This window comes from Callorhinus ursinus, unplaced genomic scaffold, assembly GCF_003265705.2.
Source record: "Callorhinus ursinus isolate GAN/ISIS: 27379988/994484 unplaced genomic scaffold, GSC_fseal_2.0 scaffold52, whole genome shotgun sequence".
In the NCBI taxonomy this organism is placed as follows: Eukaryota; Metazoa; Chordata; class Mammalia; order Carnivora; family Otariidae; genus Callorhinus; species Callorhinus ursinus.
Genome location: NW_027397114.1, coordinates 7,486,297 through 7,508,123, shown reverse-complemented (window position 1 = coordinate 7,508,123; position 21,827 = coordinate 7,486,297). Strand labels below are relative to the sequence as shown.

The 21,827-nt window shown below is 56.1% G+C and overlaps 2 protein-coding genes across 4 annotated transcripts in view; one reads left to right on the top strand and one right to left on the bottom strand.

The window, feature by feature from the left end:
* Positions 1-262: 262 nt before the first annotated feature.
* GPR179 (G protein-coupled receptor 179) lies at positions 263-18,919 on the top strand. Of its 2 annotated transcripts, XM_025859267.2 has the most exons (12): positions 263-380; positions 2,628-2,955; positions 4,225-4,333; positions 6,470-6,557; positions 6,975-7,210; positions 8,016-8,084; positions 8,442-8,551; positions 8,892-9,127; positions 9,337-9,475; positions 10,147-10,252; positions 10,786-10,932; positions 12,322-18,918. In XM_025859267.2, exons 2-12 carry the CDS (start codon positions 2,666-2,668, stop codon positions 17,464-17,466), a joined length of 6,675 nt encoding a protein of 2,224 aa, XP_025715052.1. In that variant the 5' UTR covers positions 263-380; positions 2,628-2,665; the 3' UTR covers positions 17,467-18,918. The 2 variants fall into 2 exon arrangements, with proteins under 2 accessions (XP_025715052.1, XP_025715050.1); XM_025859265.2 differs by lacking the exon at positions 263-380 and having other exon boundaries at positions 1,882-2,955; positions 12,322-18,919.
* A 2,363-nt stretch (positions 18,920-21,282) lies between these two features.
* Positions 21,283-21,827, bottom strand: part of MRPL45 (mitochondrial ribosomal protein L45) — a 10,342-nt gene continuing 9,797 nt past the window's right edge. For both annotated transcript variants that reach the window (XM_025859268.2, XM_073883828.1), the window contains one exon: positions 21,283-21,759. In XM_025859268.2, coding sequence (XP_025715053.1) covers positions 21,673-21,759 — 87 coding nt within the window. In that variant the 3' untranslated portion in view covers positions 21,283-21,672. The remainder of the gene's footprint in view (positions 21,760-21,827) is intronic.

Here is a 21,827-nt window from a genome sequence, read left to right as displayed (position 1 = left end):
ATTATTATTGTGCCTTCATACAATGTGTTTATGGCCCTCCACTAACAGTGACCAGTAAGGCCAACACCTTGGAATGGGTATCTTTTCCCCTCCACCCCTCTCAGCACACAGAATCACAGAAGCTGAGGAGAGAGCTATGCATGCGTCATACAGGTCTGACTCCACTCACTGGCTCCGAGGCTTTGAGAAGGTCAGCTGCGCCGGCCTGCAGTTTTAGTTTTAGTTTCCTTTTCTATCGGAGAAAGGCCCTGGGCTAGAGGCCCTTCCAGTTCTGCCATCACAGGGGTTCTGCTGGGGGGCTGCCCTCAAGCCCCTCCTCTCCCTCCCACTCTGACGTTCCCACTTAGGATCCAACGCAGAACTGTTTGCAGAGCCCAACGGTAAAGCAAGGGGAGTTTCTAGAAACCACCACCCATCCCTTCCTGCATACAGTCAGTGCTCTGGGACATCAAAGGTTTACGGGAGTGGGCAGAGCGAGAGAGGAAGAAGCCAAGAGACAGCTTGTGTATGTGGGGCCGGATCTGTGGGGGGTGGGGAGCACAGCCGTGATGGGAGACGGCAGGAAGAGGAAGGCAGGAGCGCTGTTCCATGGCTACACCTGCAAGAATCCACACCCTCCTGGGGCGCCTGGGTGGCTTGGTCCGTTAGGCATCTGCCTTTGCCTCCAGTTGTGATCCCAGAGTCCTGGGATGGAGCCCCGTGTCGGGGTGGGCTGCCTGCTCGGCGGGAGTTTGCTTCTCCCTCTGCCTCTGCCCCAACCTGCTGTTTATACCTCTCTCTTTGTCCCCAGTGATAAATGGAATCTTAAAAAAAAAAAAAAAAAGAATCCACACCTTCTGGATCCAAGGAAGGGCTAACTCGATTCCGCCCCCCCCCCCCCCCCCCCCCGGGAACCAGTTATCATGTCCAACTAAGGGAAGGATGTGGGAGTAAGAAAACCAGGAAGAGCAAGAGAGATTAGGCACCTTTTCATGAAGAAAGGAAGACAGGATTTAGGATGACAAAGTGAGGGGGAAGAAGCGGAAGCAAAACTTTGTTCACTCTCTTCCTGTCGCCATTACACACGCGCGCACGCGTGCACCCCCCCCCCCCCCACTGGCTGTGGTTGTTAACTGTGTGGTGCTGGAGCAGACAGGCTCCCCTGGGTGGGGAGGTGAAGACCTGTTGGAGGCTCCCACTCTGTCATGAACGACAGTGACAATGTGATCCTAGGGGGAGTCCTTCTACCTCTCGGGGCCTTGATTCATGCCTCTGTAATGAGGCTTGAATAACAGGGTCATGGGAGTTCGATGGGGGCCAGTGCGGAGAGTCAGAGCTCAAACAGGGTTTGAGTCTCAACTTAAAGTGAGCTATGTGATCTCGGGTGTGTCTCTGAGCCTCAGTGCCTGCATCTGTGAAATGGGGATAATAATATTGACCTTCCGCAAATGCTTGTGGGAAGGATTCATTGAGATAACGCACACAAGAAACACTTGATAAACGGCCACAGTTTGTACGGAGACTGGCTGTGGTTATATTAGGCTCTCTTCCCCACCTTCGCCACCCCAAATCTCAAATTGCAGTTCGGCAGCACTGTGTTCAGGGTGGGGGGGGGGTCCTGGCAGCCAGAGCAGCTTGCCAGAAGCTGCAGCTCGGCCCTTTATCATGCCCGGCGCAACTGCTGCCAGGAGGCTGAGTGGAACAGAGGGGTGGAGAGAGGGGCACGAGCTCATCTGCGGTTGCTATGACACCCCATCCTGGATTTGCCCATCTCTCCTAATGGAGCGAAGGGCAGAGGGAGGGAGGGAGGGAGAGAACCCCCTCCCGTTTCTCTCGCTCTGGAGCTGATGTGGGGTGGGGAGTGGGGGAAGGGAGCCTAGATGCTCGATGAGAGGAGGAGGGAAGAGGGGTGGTGCCAGGATTAAGAGGGTTTGCAATGGGGGGTCACACTGAGAGAGGAGGGGCAGAGCCCTCATGCCTACATCCAGAAGCCAGCTGATGACGTTAGAGAGAAGGAAAATCAGGCAAGACAGCACAACGTGAGAGAGAGAGAGAGGGAGAGAGGGAGAGAGAAAGTGAGGATAGGAGGCGTGGAGCCAGCCAGCTTCTGCCTGGGCTCTCCTGAGCCACCAGATTCCCCCAGGCAGCCTGCACCCCTGGGTCCCTGAGAGCTGCCCTGAGGATGGGCCCCAGGGCAGTGGTCATGCCCCACCCTGTGTGGGGGCTGCTGGGTTGCTGTTTCCTTGGCAGCTGGGCTCTGGGGGCTCCGCAGCCCCTCCGCTCTCTGCCACCTCTGTCCTCCCAAGTCAAACTGGGGTCTGTGCCCATGCGGGTGCCCCCAGAGGGGGCCGAGGCAGCCCTGGCTTTTCTCTACTCTGGAGATGCCCAACAGCTGTCGGGGGCTAATTGCAGTGAGCCTTACGAAGCCCATGGCACAGGAGCCGGACCAGGACTCCCCCCAGTCCTGTGGAGGGCAGCGGGCTCCCTTGCCCAGGCCGCTAATTTCCTCAACATGCTGCTACAAGCCAACGACATCCGCGAGTCCAGTGTGGAGGAGGATGTGGAGTGGTACCAGGCACTGGTCCGCAGCGTGGCCGAGGGGGACCCAAGGGCATACCGGGCTTTTCTGACCTTTGACCCTCCACCAGGGGCCAGCCACCTGCCGCTGGCCCTGCAGGCCACCCGGATGGGGGAGGAGACCATCCTTCAGGACTTGGCTGGGAGCAGAGTACAGGAGGAGAGCCCAACCGGGGCCCCGGACACCTCTGCCCTACAGAAGCGGGTGCTGACCAATGACCTAGGGAGCCTCGGCAGCCCCAAGTGGCCACAGGGGGATGGCTATGTGGGCGACATGCAGCATGTGAAGCTGTCTCCTCCCTTCCTGGAATGCCAGGAGGGCCGGCTCCGTCCTGGCTGGCTTATCAGACTTTCTGCCACCTTCTATGGACTCAAGCCAGACCTCAGCCCAGAGGTCAGGTAAGTAGGTTTGTGCAGTCTTTGATGCACTTGTGGGTATGCGGGGGTGGGGGCCCCTAGTCCAGCCAGCTGTGCGTGGGCCATTTGGCACACACATATGTATCTGGGGGCACAAATGTGTGTATTTGCATTCAGCTGCGTATATTTGCAGTTGACTCTGGGAAATCTGTAACAGTTAACACATACAGGTGTGAGTGCACATGGTGCGGATGAATCAATCCACTCGTATGCAGGTATAGTCATATGTGTGTGTACAGACAGGCATAGGTCTTGGCCCCCAGGTCTGGGTAGTGGGGAGAAGGCAGGAGAGCGCTCAGTGTGGATGACAGTGACAGGCCATGCACGAGACGTCTCGTGGGCATTCCAGGAGTCAAACCTGCTGTTCTCAAGCAATCTAGAACTATAAAAGGAGGCTTCTTGAAGGGAAGAAAAGTTCTCGGGGAGAAGCCTGGAACCATTCATTGTCCTTTCTGTCTAGGAGTTGGCCAGGTCCCCAGGGTCACTCCCAGTGGCTATATTCTTACATCAAGTAGGTTCCAGTCCTGCCTGTCCTGACTGGTACTCTTCAAATAACTGACTTCCTCCTTCAACCAGAATAAAGAGGTGATTGGGAGCCCTGGTGGGAAGGAGGCAGCAAATGGCACAGAACTGCAAGGCACTCAACAATCAACATTGTTTGTCCAGCTATGTGTCCCATTCATTGCTCCCAGCAGGCTTTCCCTCCTGCCAGCCAGCAGCCTGGCCCCTAGCCAGCTCTCCCTGCTCAGCCCAGAGCAGGCGTTGGGAGCACTGGGGCCAGGCAGCTCCATTCCATAGTTCCTTTGCTGTGATCAATTCAGATCTGGTTTGGGCAGAGCGAGGGGTGGTTAATAGCTGAGTTCTGTGCCTGTGCGTGCGTGCATGTATATGTGTGTGTATACATGCAGTGGAGAAGTGTGATAATTCCCTTCAGACAGATCATCAGAACCCCAGCTCCCACATGTCTTGACATGCCCCCTCCCTCTACCCATTGATAGAAACAGGAAATGCTAGGATGTTGAAAAGCTGAGGGATGTCGGGGGAACAACCTACAGGGAAGAAGACTTGTTGCCCACAGAAACAGTGAGGATTAATAGCACTGGAGAAATGGAATGCAGATGTGCCCTCTCTCCTGACACACTGTAACCCCTTTGCTAAAGCTTGCAAAGCTTGCATTGCTCCCTGGCCTGAGGGCACATATCTACCTTGGCATCCTTCACTGCACCCCTAACTGCCAATTCACTGCCCTAGGGGGCAGGTGCAGATGGACGTAGATCTTCAGAGCGTGGACATCAATCAGTGTGCCAGTGGGCCAGGCTGGTACTCTAACACACACCGGTGTGATCTCAACAGCACCCAGGTAAGGATAAGGAGGACGGTGGGGTGGGGCACTCGGGTCCTGCCTCCCTTCCCCTTTCCCATCCCTGCCCCCACCCAGCTCCCAGGAGCAGCTGACCAAAGCATACCAACCTCCGGGCTTCAGGGGAATCCCTAGCAATGAGAGAGACAGAAATGAGATACCAGGCTTTTAATTTTTTAATTTTTATTTTTTAAAGATTTTATTTATTTGAGATTGAGAGAGAGAGAGAGAGAGAGTGTGTGTGTGTGTGTGCGCATGCACGCGCATGGGGTGCAGGAAGGGGCAGAGGGACAAGCAGACTCCCCACTGAGCAAGGAGCCCATCCCACAACCCAGAGATCATAACCTGAGCGAAGTCAGACCCTTAACTGACTGAGCTACCCAGGCGCCCCAAGATAACAGGCTATTTAAAAGTGAGGACATTTAAACTGTCAAAAAAAATTCCAATAAAAAATAAAAACTAAAAGAAAAGAAAATTCAGAAATGATATGTTGATGGTCATTTCTGAGAAATTCCCAACTCCTCCTGCTTGATACATAACAGGCACTTAAAGTTGAATGACTAATAAAAAATATGAACCTTGGGGAAAAAAAGTGAAGGGGGCCTAGATGGTTCAGTCCATACAGCATGTGACTCTTGATCTCTGGGGGCCTTGAGTTCAAGCCCCACATTGGGCATAGAGCCTACGTTAAAAAAAAAAAAAGTGAGGACACTTACAGCCCACTCCCCATCCCCCACTGGAGATAGCCACCCTCATTCCTTTGAAATCTCAGTATGCCTCCCTGCCTTCTCTCCCTTCTGGTACCAGCTGCTCTAGGATCCATCCCCAGGACCACTTCCTGAGCCCCTGTTAATCATCCCCTTTCCTTCTCCTGGACGACATTCTCCATGTCGACAGAGCTCTTGGTTTCTAAGTGTAATTGTTGGTTGGGGTGTGGCAGTAGTCTTCAAGAAGGAGCTTGAAGAGCTCTGGGATTGGTAAAGGTGATGGAACCCAAGCCAGATGCCGGCAGACTCAAAGCCATGGATGCAGGAGAATCTGGATAATGGAAAGCAATGGCTGGTAATCCTGCAAGCCCAGGACTGAGAAACTGGGAGGGCAGTGAACTAATCCGCTCCATGGCTGCACTTGACCGCATGTCGTGCCTGAGCTGAACCGAAGCCAAGGCGAGCCCTGCAGCCTGCTGGGAGGGGGGGCGGGTTTGGGCATCTGTGGCTCTTTGGGGCACATGTTTTTGGAACTCTAAGTCCAGGGATGGAGAAGGGCTCCCATTATTCAGTGCATTATTAAACCCAGCCACATCACCTCTCAGTGCACATTGGCCTGATTGTGCAGACGGTGGCAGGAACATAGCGTGTTCTAGTGCTCCTGGCAAGAAGGGAAGCTGAGCCGCAATTTCAGAAGCACCACCCTGTAACTTTTCTAGGTGAAGTCAGGCGCTCAATGTAGAACCCCCCAGGGCGAACCCCTTCCTTTGTCCCACTGTTAGGTCTGTCCCTAACCACTGCCCACAGCAGATCTGACCTCATCCGTGCGCTCATCTCCCCTGCCTGAGGTCTGCTCTGTCCCCTGCTGGGCAAACATCAATGGACAGAGCTGGAAAAAAAAGAGCTGGCCTTGGCATCCCTCCAGCCTGGCATTAGCCTGGCATTAGGGCTGGGGAAAGCAGTCCTGTGCCAAAGCCAGATGGCTCCTGGTAGGGAGCTGCTCCTCTGTGGGGGCCTTTTCAACCCACCTGTGAGCCAAAGAGGGAGGCTGATGAGGACCCCTTGAGGCAGGATGTAGGCACACAGGTATGATTGGACTCCAAGTTCTCCCCACTTCCATCTCCCCCAGTACCTCGCTGTACCAACAGCTGGGCACTGGGAAATGGGTCCTGTGAGGCTCCTGTCATTGCCACTCAGAATAAAAGGGTGATCTCTTCCCATACTCTTTGCTGAAAAGAGGCAATGGCGGGGATAGAGTAGGGTTTCCAGAGAGGGAAGGCTTCCTAAGGACTAGGTAGGACTTCTGGGCAGGGGGGCAGGGGTCCCTCGTATGGAGGAGGTGCTGTGGATAGGAAGGTACGTGGACCCTCCATCTCTTCCCAGGAGGAAAGCCCCATATAAATACCTGTCGTGTTTGTCATCTCCGCAGTGTGTCCCCCTGGAGAGTCGGGGCTTTGTCCTTGGCCACTACCTCTGCCGCTGCCAACCTGGCTTCTACGGGGCAAGCCGCTCCAGGGGTATGTTAACTGTGGTGAGGGCCAGGCTGGGCTGGGTGGAGGGGGCATCTGGGGAGAAAAAGCTGGAAAGAGACACTGGGAGGGGTCTTGCGGGGCGAGGGCAGAAGGTCGAAAGAGGCAAGCGAGGCAGGCAGGGTCCAGTGTGGGGTGTCTGTGCCTTCTGAAAATGAGCCCATACACAACGCGCCAGTCTGACGCAAGTTGAGCCTGCAGTGAGCCCTAGCCTGGCGTCACCTCTTCCTGTTACCCGGTCCTCCCCTGGGAGTATCCATTTCCTCACTCTCCCCCCTTCCCAGCCCGACCCCGGTGGTGACAGACCGTCGGAGGGCAGGGAGAGGGCTACGGTGACCAGTGGGAGAAAATGCTGGTAATGCCCCGGCCATGCCCCTCTCCTTGCACCCATCTTGTTCTTTATAGGGTTGGAAGAGAGTGTCGCCCAGCCTACTGGGCCATTCGGCTCCCCTCACAGCAGCTCTGGGGGGCTGCTGCAATGCCAGCCATGTGCTGAGGACTGCACCAGCTGCGTGGATGCCAGGCCGTGCCTGGTGGAGGAAGCCTCGGCGCTGCGGGTGGCGGTGCTGGCCTGCCAGACCTGCTGCATGTTGGCCGTCTTCCTGAGCATGCTGCTCGCCTACCGCTGCCGCCGGAGCAAGGCAAGGAAGGCCCCACATCTCCTGCGCATGCCCTACCTATATGGGGTCCCTAGCATCAAGTAGGGGCCAGAGACTCCCTAAGACTAGAACTCAGAAGAAAAGGGCTCTGGTCTTAATTCTTAATCTAACCCACTAGGTGACATTGGGCAAGTGACCCCACTGCCTTAGATTTGTTTCCTCACCTGTAAAGTGTAGGCATTGGACTTGATTCAAAACACTGTGTAGGCACTGGGGAGAAGTGATCTAGACCCTCATGGAGCTCCCAGTTGAACACAGGAAGTAGGCATATAAAGAAAATGACAACACAGCAAAACAGAGGCGAGGATGGAAGAGTGTGTTGGTTGCCAGGGGAGCTCCGAGAGAGGACCCAGTTGTCCTGCCTGAGATGGTCTGGGAAAGCCTGTCTGGAGAACGTAACATTTGAGCCAGGCTTGAAGGTCAACTGAATGGTTATCAGGCAGAGAAGGGGTTAGCAGTCTGACGCAAAGTTTGGGGGAACGTGTGAGATCCTTCTAGCTCCAGCAGCTTGTGACTGCAGCCCAGGTCTGCAGCCAGGCCCCGGCTGGGACTGGGAGAGGCTTGGGGCTGGGGGACAGGAGCTATGTGCAACCTTGGTCTTAGCCTGTGGTGGGGGTGGGGGCTGTGGCTGTGGATGGAGAGGGAGGAGCTGATGTTACAGGGTGAGGCCTTAGCCCAGGGCCACCGAGCGACCTCTACAACAGGCCTAAGATTCTCCCCCACCGCCGCCCAGGCTCTGCCCTCCCACTGCCCTGCTCACCCACCTCTCTCTTTCCTGGGTTCACAGAGGATCCGAACCTCTGGTGTGGTCCTGCTGGAAACCATCCTTTTTGGATCCCTGCTGCTCTACTTCCCTGTGAGTTTGTGGCCAGAAACTGGCCCCACCTGATCCCCGCCTGGCACCCTCCAAACCCCAAAATCCTTCCTCCTTTCTGCCCTCTTAGGGAGATTCGGAGACCTCAAAATCCCCGTACTCATATCTACAAATGGCAGGCTGGCCTGATGAGCTCTGGAGCCAAAGAGCCTAGGCTAAAAAGAGCTCCCTGGCCTACTGTGTGACTTAGGACAAATGACCTAACCTCTCTGATACTTCCTCTGCTCTCTGAGGAATGGAGGTGACAACGCCTCTATGGCAAAACTGTTAGGAAGATCAGCAGATCAGAGAGAGGAAGTGTATCGGAGAACAGCGACTTTTGTCCCCCTCTTCTCCCAGGTCTTCATCCTGTACTTCAAGCCCAGTGTATTCCGCTGCATCGCTCTCCGCTGGGTCCGGTTGCTGGGTTTTGCCACTGTCTATGGCACCATTATACTCAAGCTTTATAGGTAGGGTCGGGGGCAGGCCTTGCTCTTGTGCTGCTCACTCCAGGCGGCCCCGGCTCATTTGGAATGGAGTGGAGTTCTTCCCAGCCAGACCCTTACCTGCTCTACTCCCGGGTGTATCACCATCTCCCCCCCCACCCCCCGCCCCAGGCCTGCCCTTATCGCCATAGCCCTCCCCAGCATGTAACATTTTAGGGGGCAGGGAGTCAGCAAACCATGGGAAGGACAGGAGGACAGGCAGGCGTGGAGGGGAAGGAAGCCATGGACAGAGGCCAGAGACCCGGACCCCCCCTCCTTGGTCCTCCCCCATGCCCCTATCCATCCACCATCCACACCCTTGTAGGGTGCTCCAGGTGTTTCTGTCTCGCTCGGCCCAGCGGGGCCCCCACCTGAGTACTGGGCGGCTGCTGCAGCGGCTGGGGCTGCTCCTGCTGCTCGTGCTGGGCTTCCTGGTGGTGTGGACCATGGGGGCCCTGGAACGAGGCAGCCACACACCCCTGGTGACCCGAGGCCACACTCCCATGGGCCGCCACTTCTACCTCTGCCATCACGACCGCTGGGACTACATCATGGTTGTGGGTGAGCTGCTTCTGCTGAGCCCGCCTCCCTCTGGCCCTCCACGCTGCACCTCCGGGGGTCCTCCTGACCTACCTGGCCCTCCTGCCTCGTCCCCAGTGCCCCTGGCCCAGGCACCACCAACCCCCCCACCGCCCAGCACACCAGGCACAGAAAGGGGCCGCGTGGCTGCTGAGTTGGTGCCCGGCTCTCTGCCCCCTGCTCTCCCACAGCCGAGATGCTGCTCCTGGGCTGCGGCAGCTTCCTCTGCTACGCCACCCGAGCCGCACCCTCGGCCCTCCGCGAGCTGCGCTACATGGCAGTCGCCCTGCACAGTGAGCTGCCGCTCTCTGCTGCCTTCCACACAGCCAGGTAAGGGCAGGCCGTCCGACCCACGACTCCTCCCCACCTCACAACACTCGCCTCTCCCAGGCCCGGGAGCCCCATCCCACAGCCATCCTCGACACACGGCTGGGCCTTGGCAAGGCGAGGAAGGCCCCCCCCATCTGTAGCTCTCTCCCTTCCCCACAGATGCCCTCCCTGCACCCCATGTCTCACCCAGCACCCCAAAAGAGGAAACATGCCCACGCCTAATTCTTCTCCTATTCCTAAGCCACATCTCCAGCACCTCCACCATGCTCCTTCCCACATATGCTCAATTCTCCCTGCCCTTCCCCCCACCTCACACCTCAGCCCATCCGGCAGCAGGCCTGCTATAAGTGTTCACAAGGACTTGGCGCTGTGGTAGGGGCAGAAGCAACCCACAGGGCGGCCCATAACAGAGTTGGGGGAGCATGAGTTTGTGCTCTAGGCAACCAGAGAGGAGTAGTCTGGGAGGGCTTCTCGGAGGTGGGGGTTAATGTGAGCCTTGAGGTAGGACCTATGTCCTAGAGAGAGCAAGAAGAAGGAAAAGGGCCCTTTTCAACCCACCCGGAACCTCCACAGAGATCAGGGCTGGGGCTGGGAGGTGAGCCAGTGAGACAGGTGAGGGGGAAGAGGCCACGCCCACCCACAGCTAACGGTCCCCTCCCTCCCACCCTCAGGTTTGTGCTGGTTCCCTCCCTGCACCCAGACTGGACCCTGCTCCTCTTCTTCCTCCACACCCACAGCACCGTCACCACCACACTAGCTCTGATCTTCATTCCTAAGGTGAGGTCTTCCCCCTCCTGGTTGTGAGCCAGACCCCAGCCCCTTTGTAAGGTGCACCGTGGATCTGCTGCCGCCACAGTGCCCTCTCCAGGTCAGAGTGAGGACGACACCCTGGCGTGAGTGGGCTGAGCCACAGGGGCCTGAGTGAGGAGCCCGCTTGGGGTGGGGGTGGGGAGGAAGCTACTGTATCTCTCTGCCTCCCATCTCAGGGCAAAGGAAATCCAAGCTAGGGCTGGAGGGGTCCGAAAAATCAACTTGGACGCAGTTACAGAGACATAGGTCGGGGAGCTGAAGGACATGGCTAGGAATTGTGGGGGCAGCTGCGTAGGACCCCCCCCCTCCCCAGTCTCTGAGATAAAGAAAATCAGGGAGGATGATGGGGAGCAAAACTCTTCGTGCCCTTGGAATTGCAAATTAGAGAGGGGCTGAAGATTCCCAAAGTAAAGATAGATTCCACGGGGCAGGTGGCAATAGGAGTAAAGAGGGAGCCAAGCTGACTCTCCCCCCGACCCCCGTCATACCCCCCCCATCAGTTCCAGAAGCTGGGGGCTCCTCCCCGGGAGGAGATGGTGGATGAGGTGTACGAGGACGAGCTGGACCTGCAGCGCTCAGGCTCCTACCTGGAGAGCAGCATCGCTTCAGCCTGGAGTGAGCACAGCCTGGACCCCGGAGACATTCGGGTATGTGCCGCCCTCCTTGCCTGCTTTGGATGCTTGCTTTAGGGACTGGGTCAGCATCACTGCCGCCCTGCTGCCTGGGCTGTGTACCCTGCAGGGCCCCTCCCCTGCCCCTCGCTTTCCCTCTCTCGAAGACCTGTCCCCCTCCCTTCTCCACCATTGCCCTCAGCCGCCTCCCCTGAGTCGGTTCAGATGAGGTCACACACCGCCTAAGTGGAAAGACCCCCAGAGGCCCAGAACCCAGATCCCTGAGGCCCAGGCCACTTGGCAAGTGAGAGTCAGAGCCGTGGGTGGAGCTCTACTCCCAGCAGCAGGGGCACCATGAGGGGCAGCACACTTGGGCAGTTGGTGACCGGAGGGCCAGCTACGGGGCTGCGTAGTTCAGGCGGTTAGTGGCTACCAGAGATTTCCACAGCCGGATATCCATTCCCCGGGCCCGGCAGTCTTAGAGAAAGGAAGTTTTTCCTGAGTCTTACATCAGGAGAGTATCTTTACCCTTCCTTTTCTGCTTAGGGGTGGCATAGTCATGTAACCCAGATCAGAAGCTCAGTGGGTAGGAAATAAGGAAACCGGGCGGTCTCAGCCTGTTGTTTGATAAAACCTACGGTGTGGGAACAACCTCAGGAAGCCATTTTGTCCATTCCCTCCACCTCCACTGGGGCCTCCCTGTCCACCTGACTTGTTTACATCTCCAATTCCCTCCTTGTCCCAACTGCCTCTGCCTGTTTGTCTTTCCCCCGTGTCCTCCTCTCCCTCTGGGCTCCGCCCCCCTGGGAAGAGGCTGAACCGAGGCCCCAGTCGCGCAGAGGGGCCGGACAGTGTGGAGGCGCCGGCCACAGCAATGCCACCCTGCACCCCTTACTTTGTGGAGAACCCAGTCTCTCTCCCGATGCTGATGCTGGCTCTGGGGAGAAATCCAAAGTAGAAGACTCTCAAAGTCCCATTCCCTTACTTGCACCTGAAGAGGGCACTTTTCACACCACCAGTCTCATGTGACCCTCCTAAGGAAGCTAACAGTAGGCAGCCAGCTCTTGTTACTTCATAGAAGCAGAGGCTCTGAGAGCTCAAGAAAATAGCCTTCAGACACAGGCTGGGTCAGCAGCCTCGAACCCAGGCTTCCCGTCCTCCAGCGGGTGGCCTCCCAACAGATCACAGGGAAAGGAGTGCACCCTGCACCCTCAGGGCCAAGCGGATGTGGCTCAGAGCAGACGGGTGGATTCTGAGAGTTCTCCAAGCAGGGAAGGGACACAACCTGGTGGGAAAGAGATGCTCCAGAGAAAATGGTCCAAATAATGGCCGGGAGAAGGGGAGGCAGGGCAGCCAGGGGCTGGAAAGAGCTTCGCCCTCTACCTGACAGTGGGCTCCGCTCTCCTCACGCCCCCCTCCCCTCAGGACGAGCTGAAGAAGCTCTACGCCCAGCTAGAGGTCCACAAGACCAAGGAAATGGCTGCGAACAACCCGCACCTGCCTAAGAAGCGGGGCAGCTGGCGCCGGGGCCTGGGCCACTCCTTCATGAGGTACCTGGCCGAGTTCCCAGAGGCCCTGGCCCGGCAGCACTCCCGGGACATGGGCTCCCCCAGCCGCGGCAGCCTGCCTGGCTCCTCGCGCCGCCGGCTCCTCAGCTCCAGCCTCCAGGTCTCTGAGGAGCCCCCGGCCCTGCGCAAGTCCCGCAGCACCTACGACCACGAGCGCCGGGGCCACCGCCGGGAGCAGGACGCCCCGCTCCTCGACTCGCTGCTGCGCAGGAAGCTGGCCAAGACCTCGAGGGAAAGCAGGGAGAGCCTGGAGTCGGTGGACGGGCCCCCCGCCCTGGGCTTCCGGTCGGCCAGCGCCCACAACCTGACGGTGTGCGAGAGGCTCCCCCGAGCCCGGCCCGCGTCCCTGCAGAAGTCGCTCAGCGTGGTGGCAGGCTGCGGGGAAAAGGCCCTGCTCGTGGCCAGCCAGGCCTACCTGGAGGAGACCTATCGGCAGGCCAAGGAGCGAGAGGAGAGAAAGAAGGCCGAGGCAGCCCTGGCGAGCCCGGGGAGGAGGCCGTCGTCGGCCAGGAGGCTGGAGCGAGCTCAAGGGGCCCCCCTGTCAGCCCCGCCCTCCCCGGCCAAGAGCTGCGGTGTGGACGGCTCCCACATGGCTGCCGCTGCCGCCGGGAGGCTTCAGGAGGCTGTGAGAAGGCTGCCTCACCCGCCGGTCCGGCACCAGGTCTCCACGCCCATCACGGCCCCGTCAGGAGCCTGCCCGGGAGAGCCGAGGAGGCTGTCTCCCACCTCCACCTTGGCTCCAGCCCTGATGCCAGCTCCAGCCCCAGCCCCAGCCCCGACCCCAGTCCCTGCCCTGGCACTAGTCCCCAAATGCCCCCAAAGCCCCAGTTTACTCACTTTCATCTGCCCCTGGGAGAATGCAGAACTGCCAGTCAAGAAAGGAAATGTGGCTCAAGAAGGCCCCCCAGGGCCCGAGCACAGCAGCCTCTCCCCTGCCCCAGCTCGGGCCAAGCTCTGGAGAGCTCTCTCTGTTGCAGTCGAGAAAGGGGGCACCGCGGAGAGTGCAGCGGTCACAAAGGACGGACGTCTCCAAGAGGGAGCTGGTGAGGGCGACGAGGACAAGCCTAAGGTCTTCTCTAAATCCCACAGCCTCAAGACCCCCATGCAGCAGGGTTCCATGCACAGTCTAGGCCTGGCCATCAAAGCGCTGACCCGTTCTCGGAGCACTCACAAAGAGAAGGAGAGCGAGGGAGGGAGTCCTGAGACAGAGGAGAAGGGCAGAGCTGCAGGACAGGGTGCAGGGGCATGCCCCAGATCCCCCAGGCTAGGCTGGCCCAAGGCGGTGGTGAGTAAGCAGGCCACCCTTGCACCCTGTGATGATGAGTCCCTCCAGAACCAACAGAATGCTCACACCAGCAGAATGCTTCAAGTCTGTCACCGGGAGGGCAGCAGGGAACAAGACGACAGAGGCAGGAGGACATCCCACAGTCTAGGGGAGGGGAAAGTAGAGAGAGCAAGTAAAGCGGGGTCTGCTACACTGAGACAAGCCAGGCAAGGCACAGTTGGGGACAAAAATGCTGAGCGAGCAAAAGAAGCCCCTGGTGCATGGCGGGAACTGCCCAAAGCTGGCCTCCAGCCCCTGGGTGGTGCTGACCGCAGGATGGCAGGGATGTGTCCCAGGGAAGTCACCCAGTCAGGAGCAAGTCAGCCTGACCACGGCTACAAGGCCCAGATCTGCCCCTGGGAGGCAAGCGAAGGGGCCCCCGAGAAGGGAACGTTACAACAAGCTCTAGATGACTCCCAAGAGAGAGGGAAAGCCTCGGAGAAGTCAGAGCCCCAAAGTGTGGCGGCTGTTGCCCGGAAAAAGCCAGAGAGGCTGGTCAGGGGGCAGGAGGCCGTGTGTCCCTGGGAGGGCGCCGATCCCGGGAGTCTGTCCCCTCGGTCAGTCTCTCAAGATTCTGACAGAACCAAGGGCAGGTCTGAGGCAGTGGGCAGCAGAGAAGCTGGAGAGGTGGAGAAGCATCAGTGGGAAGCCACAGGCACAAAAGTTTGTACACCTGACACTGCCAAAGCAGAGCTCTGTCCCTGGGAGGCATTCGAGGGAAAGAATGGGAAACCATTCCAGGAAGGAGTGAAGAAGCTTCCCCAGGAAAAGCAGGAAACCTCCAAGAAAGCAACCTTCTGGAAAGAACAGAAACTGAGTGGAAACTTGGAGTCTTTTTGTCCATGGGAGAGGACAGATTTCCGGGGCCCCTCGGCAGTCCCCACCCCGGCCCCAGGAACCCCTGGGGGCTCCGGGAGTTTGGGCAGCAGCATCTCGGAGGTGGGTCCATGGGAGGCAGGAGATACTCCTATCAGGAAAGCAGAGATCTGTCCCTGGGAGCTGGGTGATGAGGTAGCTGGGAAGGCAATGCTGAGTCAGGGGACAGGGGGAGAATTTCTCCAGGAAAAGGGGAAAGCCTCCAGACAAGGGCTCTTTGCAGAGATGGGAGAACGAGCTGGGAAGGCGGTGCAGAAAAGGGGTCAACAGCAGGAGTCAGTGTGTCCCCAGGAGAGCTCAGCCCCTAGGTCCTCCAGCCCATGTCTAGATAATTCCTCGGCCAAAGCTGGTGGCCAACTCCTTAGCAATGGAGGAAGCAGAGAAACGCAAGTAGGTCCCCAGGAAGATCCCAGGCCAGAGCTGAAGCAAGTAATACCTGCCAGAGCAGAACTCTGTCCTTGGGAGGTAAATGAAAGAATAAGGGAGGACTGGACATCGGGCCAGACAGCAAAAGCAAGAGCATCTCAAAAGGACAAGGAGAATGCGCCTGGAATGTCAGGGATCAAAGATGGCACAGCTGGGGAAAAGCCCGCAGGACAAATCCAAAAGCAGGAAGCAGTCTGTCCTTGGGAGAACGGGGACCCTGGCAGCTTCTCCCCACAACCAGGTCCTCAAGACACAGACGGACCCAGAGCCAGTTGCCACGTGTCAGGCAGTGTGGGAAGCCAAACTGCTGAGATCTGTCCATGGGACACGGACGACACCGTGCCTGCTGAGAAGGCTGAGGTCTGTCCCTGGGAGGTGGGTGCTGGAGCAGGGCAGGAAGGAGCTTTGGGAGTTGAGGCCATTAGGAAATTTCCAAACGACACAGGAAAGGCTTCTGCATGTCCTGGCCCCAGCAAGACAGCTGTTACTGCTCCAGAGAAGCCAGAGAGGCCGGCCTGGGAGCGGGAGGTGGCCTGTCCCTGGGAAAGCTTGGATCCAGGCGGCTCTTCTTGGCATTCAGACACTCTGGGCACAGAGAGACCAAAAGCTGGATTCCAGGAACTGGACCGCATGAGCTGCAGGGCAGCTGAGGTGTGTCCCTGGGAAGTGGACAAAGCGCCTACCAGTGAGAAAGCCAAGATTCGTCCCTGGGAGCTGAATGAAGGAGCTACTGGGCTGGGATCGGAACAAGAGAGGAATGACTCAGCAGAGCAGGGAGAGAAAACTCTAGAAAAGGAGAGACTCACCTCCCTGGGAAAAGACATATCAAAATGGGAGACAAAACGGAGTCAAGAGCAGGAAGCTGTTTGTCCTTGGGAGAAGGACTTGAGGGAACCCTCTGCGCAGGGCCCTGAGGCCTCAGACTCACCCCTCAGCACGAGTAGCAAAGCAGCAGAGGGACACTCCTTGGAAGTGAGGGATGAGGCAGCAGAGAAAGGGCGCCTGACACAAGACCCAAAGACGGGCTCCCTCCCAGAACACAAAATCCCAGAAAAAGCCCCATCTTCCAAAGCAAAATTCACTATTGAAGATGGGGGGAAAGCAAGCAACAAGCTACAATCTATCTGTCCATGGGAAAGCATGGCGCCGGCAGGCGCTTTCTCTCACCCGGACAGTCAGGGCTGTGACCAACCTAAAGCTGGCTCTCAGGCACTGGTCTACGTTGGGGGCAGGCTCGCTGAGGTGTGCCCATGGGATGCTCCCGCCTTGGATGCTCCTAGACCTGACAGCAGCGCCAAAGCTGAGATCTGCCCCTGGGAGGCGACTGAAAGTGTCCCTGATGAAGGGACAGCAAGCCAAGATGGAAAAGGGCAACCTCAAGAGGAGAAGGGGAGAGTCCCAGGAAGACCAGAGCCCAAAGCTGTGGTGGTTCAGGAGAAGCCAGAGAGGGCAGATGGGAAACATGAGGCAGTGTGTCCCTGGGAGAGTGAAGACTCTGGGGGGCTGCCTCCACAGCCAGCCCTGCGAGCTTCTGACAGGGACAAAGGCAGTTCTGAGGAAGCAGGCAGTGTGGAGGCCAAGGTGGCAGAAGTGTGTCCGTGGGAAGCAGAAGAGGCTCCATCTGCCAAAGAACTGGAAATCTGCCCTTGGGAGGTGAATAAAGAAGCCGCAGAGAAAGGGCAACTGGAACAAGAGGTAGACAGAAAGTCCCAAGGGCAGGGAGAGATGATCCTTCAAAAGGCAGCATCTGGAGGGACTGAAGAACACTTTTCCAAAGAAGCAGCTAAAGTCAGCAGAGAGGAGACAGTCTGCCCCCAGGAAGGCACAGATTCGGGGGCGCCCTGGCCCCAGCCAGACGCTTCCAAAGCTGGCCAACCCATAGGCAGTCCCCAGGGAGCAAGCAGTGTGGGCAGCAGGATGGCAGAGCTGTGTCAATGGGAAGTCACAGATCCAGAAGGGAATGGGATAAAGGGCATCATGGCAGACATCTGTGACTGGGAGGGAACTGGAGCCCCATCTGAGGAATCCGGCCTTCTGGCTTTAACAGCAACTCAGACAGAAATATTTCTCCCCACAGTCCCTGAGAACCCACCATGCCTTTTAGTCCACAGATCTCCAGGTAGCTTCCTTCCAGAAAGCAAAACCTCCCGCCCTGAGGTGAGCAAGGCAGCCAGTACTTTTACCCCGGAAGGTGTCAGAGAGCTCCAAGGAGCCTCAGGACATGCGCGGAGGACCAGCTCAGCCCCAGAGCCGAGTCTCCAAGAAGCTGAGGCTCAGGAGTCCTCCTCCTTAACTGAAGACCAAGGAGAAGGGGCTTCCACAGCTCCACCTAAGGAACTCTCCCCTCCAAATGTCTATCCCTGGGACTGCGAGTAACAATTCCATCACGTGAGGTGAAACATCAGGTGGCTGGTTTTCAGGAGCCAAGGTCCTTTCCAAGTCCTACATGTTCCCACAAGAGCTGAGTCAGAGACACTGGGCCACCTCCCCTCTCCAACAAGGCCAGAAGTCAACTCATTCTGAAGACAAACTGTACAAGACAGATGCGGCTCAGAAGACCCCAACAGAGTCTCACCCTCTCTTTACTTCCCACTTTTGTTCCTGCTCCAGAGAACAAAGGCCAGACCCTCTGCTTCTAAGGAACCCTCCCATCCAGCTAGAGGACTGGACACAAGCTGTGTCTGGACACCCGCTTGTGCAGCCAATGTTAGGGAAGAAAGGAAGTCAGCAGGCCCGGCCCACATGTTCTCATACGGAAACCCCCTTTTCTGAGAAGAAATGAAACCATGCAAGTCATTGGCAACATTAGGGACGGAGAAAGGCTGTAAAGGTCACCATAGGCAGCTTGTGAAGCCACTTAATTCAAGTTCAAAGATAAATCAGGCGAAAAATTTAAATGGCTCAGAAGAGGGGCCCGAAATGCCTTAACGACCTTGCCATCTTGACTTTGGATCTCTAGTTCCTGCCGTACTGATCTCACACCTGCCCTGTTTGGCTGCTGACATACAGCCAATCAAGCACTCCTACTTCCTTATCAACATCTGGCATCCAAAGCAACACCAGAGACCAAGAGCACAGAAGAAAAAGCAGTGGCTCCAAGTCCTGTACACTGGCCCGGGGGGAGCCCTCCCTTCTAGACCCCCTCTCCGTCTGCATGTGCCCCTTGCTAGCTTTTTCAGATGGTTCTTCCCCACCTCTGCCCCATCTCTTACATCTAGAGTTCATCTCACTGGCTCGCTCTCCTCCCAGCCTCCCAGGGCTGTCATCAAAGGGACCCCTCTCTGTTGTCGGTGCAATCGGAGCCAGGGGAGTTTCTGGTTCTGATGTGAGAACTGCTCCAAATCACTTGCTCAGTAACAAGAGGCCCACATCAGTTGCCTTCCCAAGAAGCAAGAAAGCAAGCAGGTCCTGTTTACAGCCGGCACAAGAACTGCCCTCAGAAAGAGTAATGCTACCAGGCACGTTTGAGGCCTGAGGGCAAGGGAAGGTGCATCACGGAAACACAAAGCCTTCTTCTTGGGGTGCTGGGGGGCTCAGTCGTCAAGCATCTGCCTTCGGCTCAGGTCATGGTCCGAGCCCCGCATGGGGCTCCCTGCTCCGTGGGAAGCCTGCTTCTCCCTCTCCCACTCCCCCTGCTTGTGTTCCTGCTCTCACTGTGTCTCCCTCTGTCAAATAAATAAAATCTTAAAAAAAAAAAAACTGTTTAAAATAAAACCTTCTTCTTAGCTCAGCTCTATCCTCTCAAGTCAGTTCAGGCTACTCTTGCTTAAGTGGTCCTAGAGAACAGTCCTAGAATGAGAGCATACGATCAGAGGAAAATGAGGAAGGAGAAAAGCACTGGTCAAAGTCCTGGCATTGGCAGGGGTGAGGTGGGGGGAGGAAACAGACAGACTAAACACGGCCGAGCTTGGCAGGGGCCCCGGAGATGGCAATAAGCCCACCCTCTAACTGCGCAGATCCTGGTGCCATTCACAGGGAAGAAAAAGACAAAACAAGGAGACCAAACACCCAGTGGGGGAAAAAATGAGTTTGCATATAAATACCCTGGGCAGCTTCAGGACTTTGCCAGAAAAAGTAGCAAAATGCTCTATTTCCAAAACAAGGAATGGAAAAACCCAGTCTTTCAGGGACTCGATGCCCTTGTTCCCATATCTAGCCCCTCCCACTTACCTGGTCCCTTGCCCTGGGAGTTCAGAGCAGTAATTAAAGTGTACTGTTGCTCTGGGCTCTGGCTAGTTAACCTCACTGCTTATAAGCCGATGATAATTTTGCTAACCACACATCAGAACAAGTCCACTGGGTCTGGTCTAGCTGGGAACAGAAAAGTTGTTCCTATAACCCCTGCTGTGAAATAAACCATGGGGGAAAAATAACGAATGCTTTTTCTTGACCACCAGAGTTAGTTCTAGCTTATTCATTACGGTGATTTTCTTTCTCCAATGTTCTTAAACGGGCACAGCAGATAGGTAGGGAAACAAGAGTAAGCCCGGGGTAACTACACTGCAGCCTTCAGGCCTTCGGGGTGGCCTGGCTAATTCTCAGCCAGTCCCCAGCTCTGTGGCTGGCACTGCAGACTGTCTCTGCCTGGCCCTTCAAGCCAATCCTTTACATCTGGGCCGTCTGCTCCGCTGGATCTGATCCCAAGGGGAAACGGAAATTGCACTTATCCTCTGGTGCCCTGGTGGCCGCTAGTGCTTAGCCGCCATTCAGGATCATCTAGAGACCCCTGACACAGACCTCGGGGAGTGGGAGGAAACAGTCATCTGAAGCACTGTTTCTACATATTCAGAGCTCAATCGGTCACGTGCCCAGTAAGTGCGCTCTTTTCATTTCTCTGCTTCCCTATCCTCCCCGGATTACGTCCCCTTACTCCATACTCCCCAGCTGTGGATCCTGCTGAAAGCACTTGCCTTCTCAATTTGCCTTAATCCAGGGCTCAGGCAAATAGGATGTGGCCAAACCTCACTTCAGCAGAAATGCCTCAAAATGATGTACATTTTAAGCCAAAAGGGTTGAGACTTAAGTAGTATGATTAAGAGTGGCTGCTTTGGATTAACCCACCAGTGCTGCCTCTCCCCTAGGCATACACATCTTGTTCCCGTAGTCTGCATTCGGCAGCTGCTATAAAAACATCAGTTTTCCCCAGTGAGAACTGGTCTGTTGGAGGCTTTGCTGAGATGGTAGTTTCAGAAAGACTGAGGAGTTAGGCTCTTCTTCTTTTTTAATAAACTTATTTTAGGGAGAGAGAAAGAGCGAGAGAGCGTAATTGGGGGGAGGGGCAGAGGGGGAGGGAGAGAGACAAGCAGACTCCCCTGTTGAGTGCAGAACCCAACTTGGGGCTCCATCCCAGGACCCTCAGATAATGACCTGAGCCAAAATTGAGAGTTGCATGCTCAACTGAGACACCCAGGCACTCCAAGGAGTTAGGTTATTCTTGACCTGATTCTACGTTCTTTGGATTCTGCTCTCAGGATAAGGTGAGAACAGATTAATCCTGACCCCAAGTGACAGACTCATTGAAAAAAATTCTAGGCTGGGAAAATAGAAAGTATGACAATTAAGGTCCTGTTTTTTAAGGGGAGCCCACACCGGGCTGATGAAAGTTATAGTACAAGTCAAGCTTGCTGCTGGTACAGAGTGATTTCCCTTGTCATACCTCAGACCACCCAGGACACAGAAGCAGGTCAAGTCCCACATCTTCCTCCCGACAGCCCAGCTAGAGCTCAGGAACAAGGAGGGGCAAGGCTGTTTCACTCAAAACAGGTTCATATTCTAGTACATTTGCCTTACCAATGGGGACTGGAAAGAACAGTCACCATCTCCAAGAGGTGCTAAAAATCAGGGAACAAAGTCTTACAGATGGAATACCCAAATGTATCACCTCCCCCATGGCCCCTAGCTCCTCCCACGCTTCCTGGGACCACACCAGGATGCAGCTGATAATTAGGAACACAATCCAAAGGCTGAAGGATAAATGATTTCTTTGGATTTACATTCTTCTATGAAGTACAAATGCTGATTAAGTGAGTCAGTATATGAGAAAAAACCTTAAATCTTCAATGAACACTAATTATTCTTCCCACGTCTGGACTTCCTGGAAGCCCCATCACTCACAGTTCAGCCCATCTTCCATTTCTGCCCTCTGGTCTACTTCTAGCCTAAGCCCGGGGACAGGTACACAACTCACCACAGTTTGTCCAACACCCTGGCAGTGTTTTATTTCAAACTCTAATCCCTGCATTGTAATTAAAAAGAAAATTCTGCCAGTTTGCTCCTGATGGTCTCTGCCGCAGAAAAAACAAGTATCCAAAACATACTTTCCATTGAGACTCAGAACCTAGACATACAATTTAAAAAGAAAGAAGTGGGTTCATGTATGTGCATATCAGCTACCCACCCACCTGGGACCAGCCATCAGCCATGGTTGCCGAGGAGATGGCTGGAAACACCTGAGCAGGAGAGGAAAGGACAAAGGTAGATCTTTCTACAGCATGATGGAGAGATGATGGACTTCACAGCTCCCAGACTCCACAGAGTCCAGCCACCTCATCACATGTTTCAACCCAGGAGTCATTTTTGCCATCAGGATAGCTGAGGCTTATAGGCCTCTCCCTGTGGCTCTTCATAGTCTTCCCAGGGTTTCAGCTGGGGCCCAGGGATCATCACCGTCTGAAAGAGCAGGAAGCTGAGTTACCTACCATCTGAGGCCATGACTTACCCAGAAGAGATTCACCCTC

Coding starts and splice junctions, on each gene's coding strand:
- GPR179 (XM_025859265.2), top strand. CDS start 2,162: ATGGGCCCCAGGGCAGTGGTCATGCCCCACCCTGTGTGGGGGCTGCTG. Junction 4,334..6,469: donor GTGATCTCAACAGCACCCAG/GTAAGGATAAGG, acceptor TCATCTCCGCAG/TGTGTCCCCCTGGAGAGTCG. Junction 10,253..10,785: donor CTCTGATCTTCATTCCTAAG/GTGAGGTCTTCC, acceptor CCCCCCCATCAG/TTCCAGAAGCTGGGGGCTCC.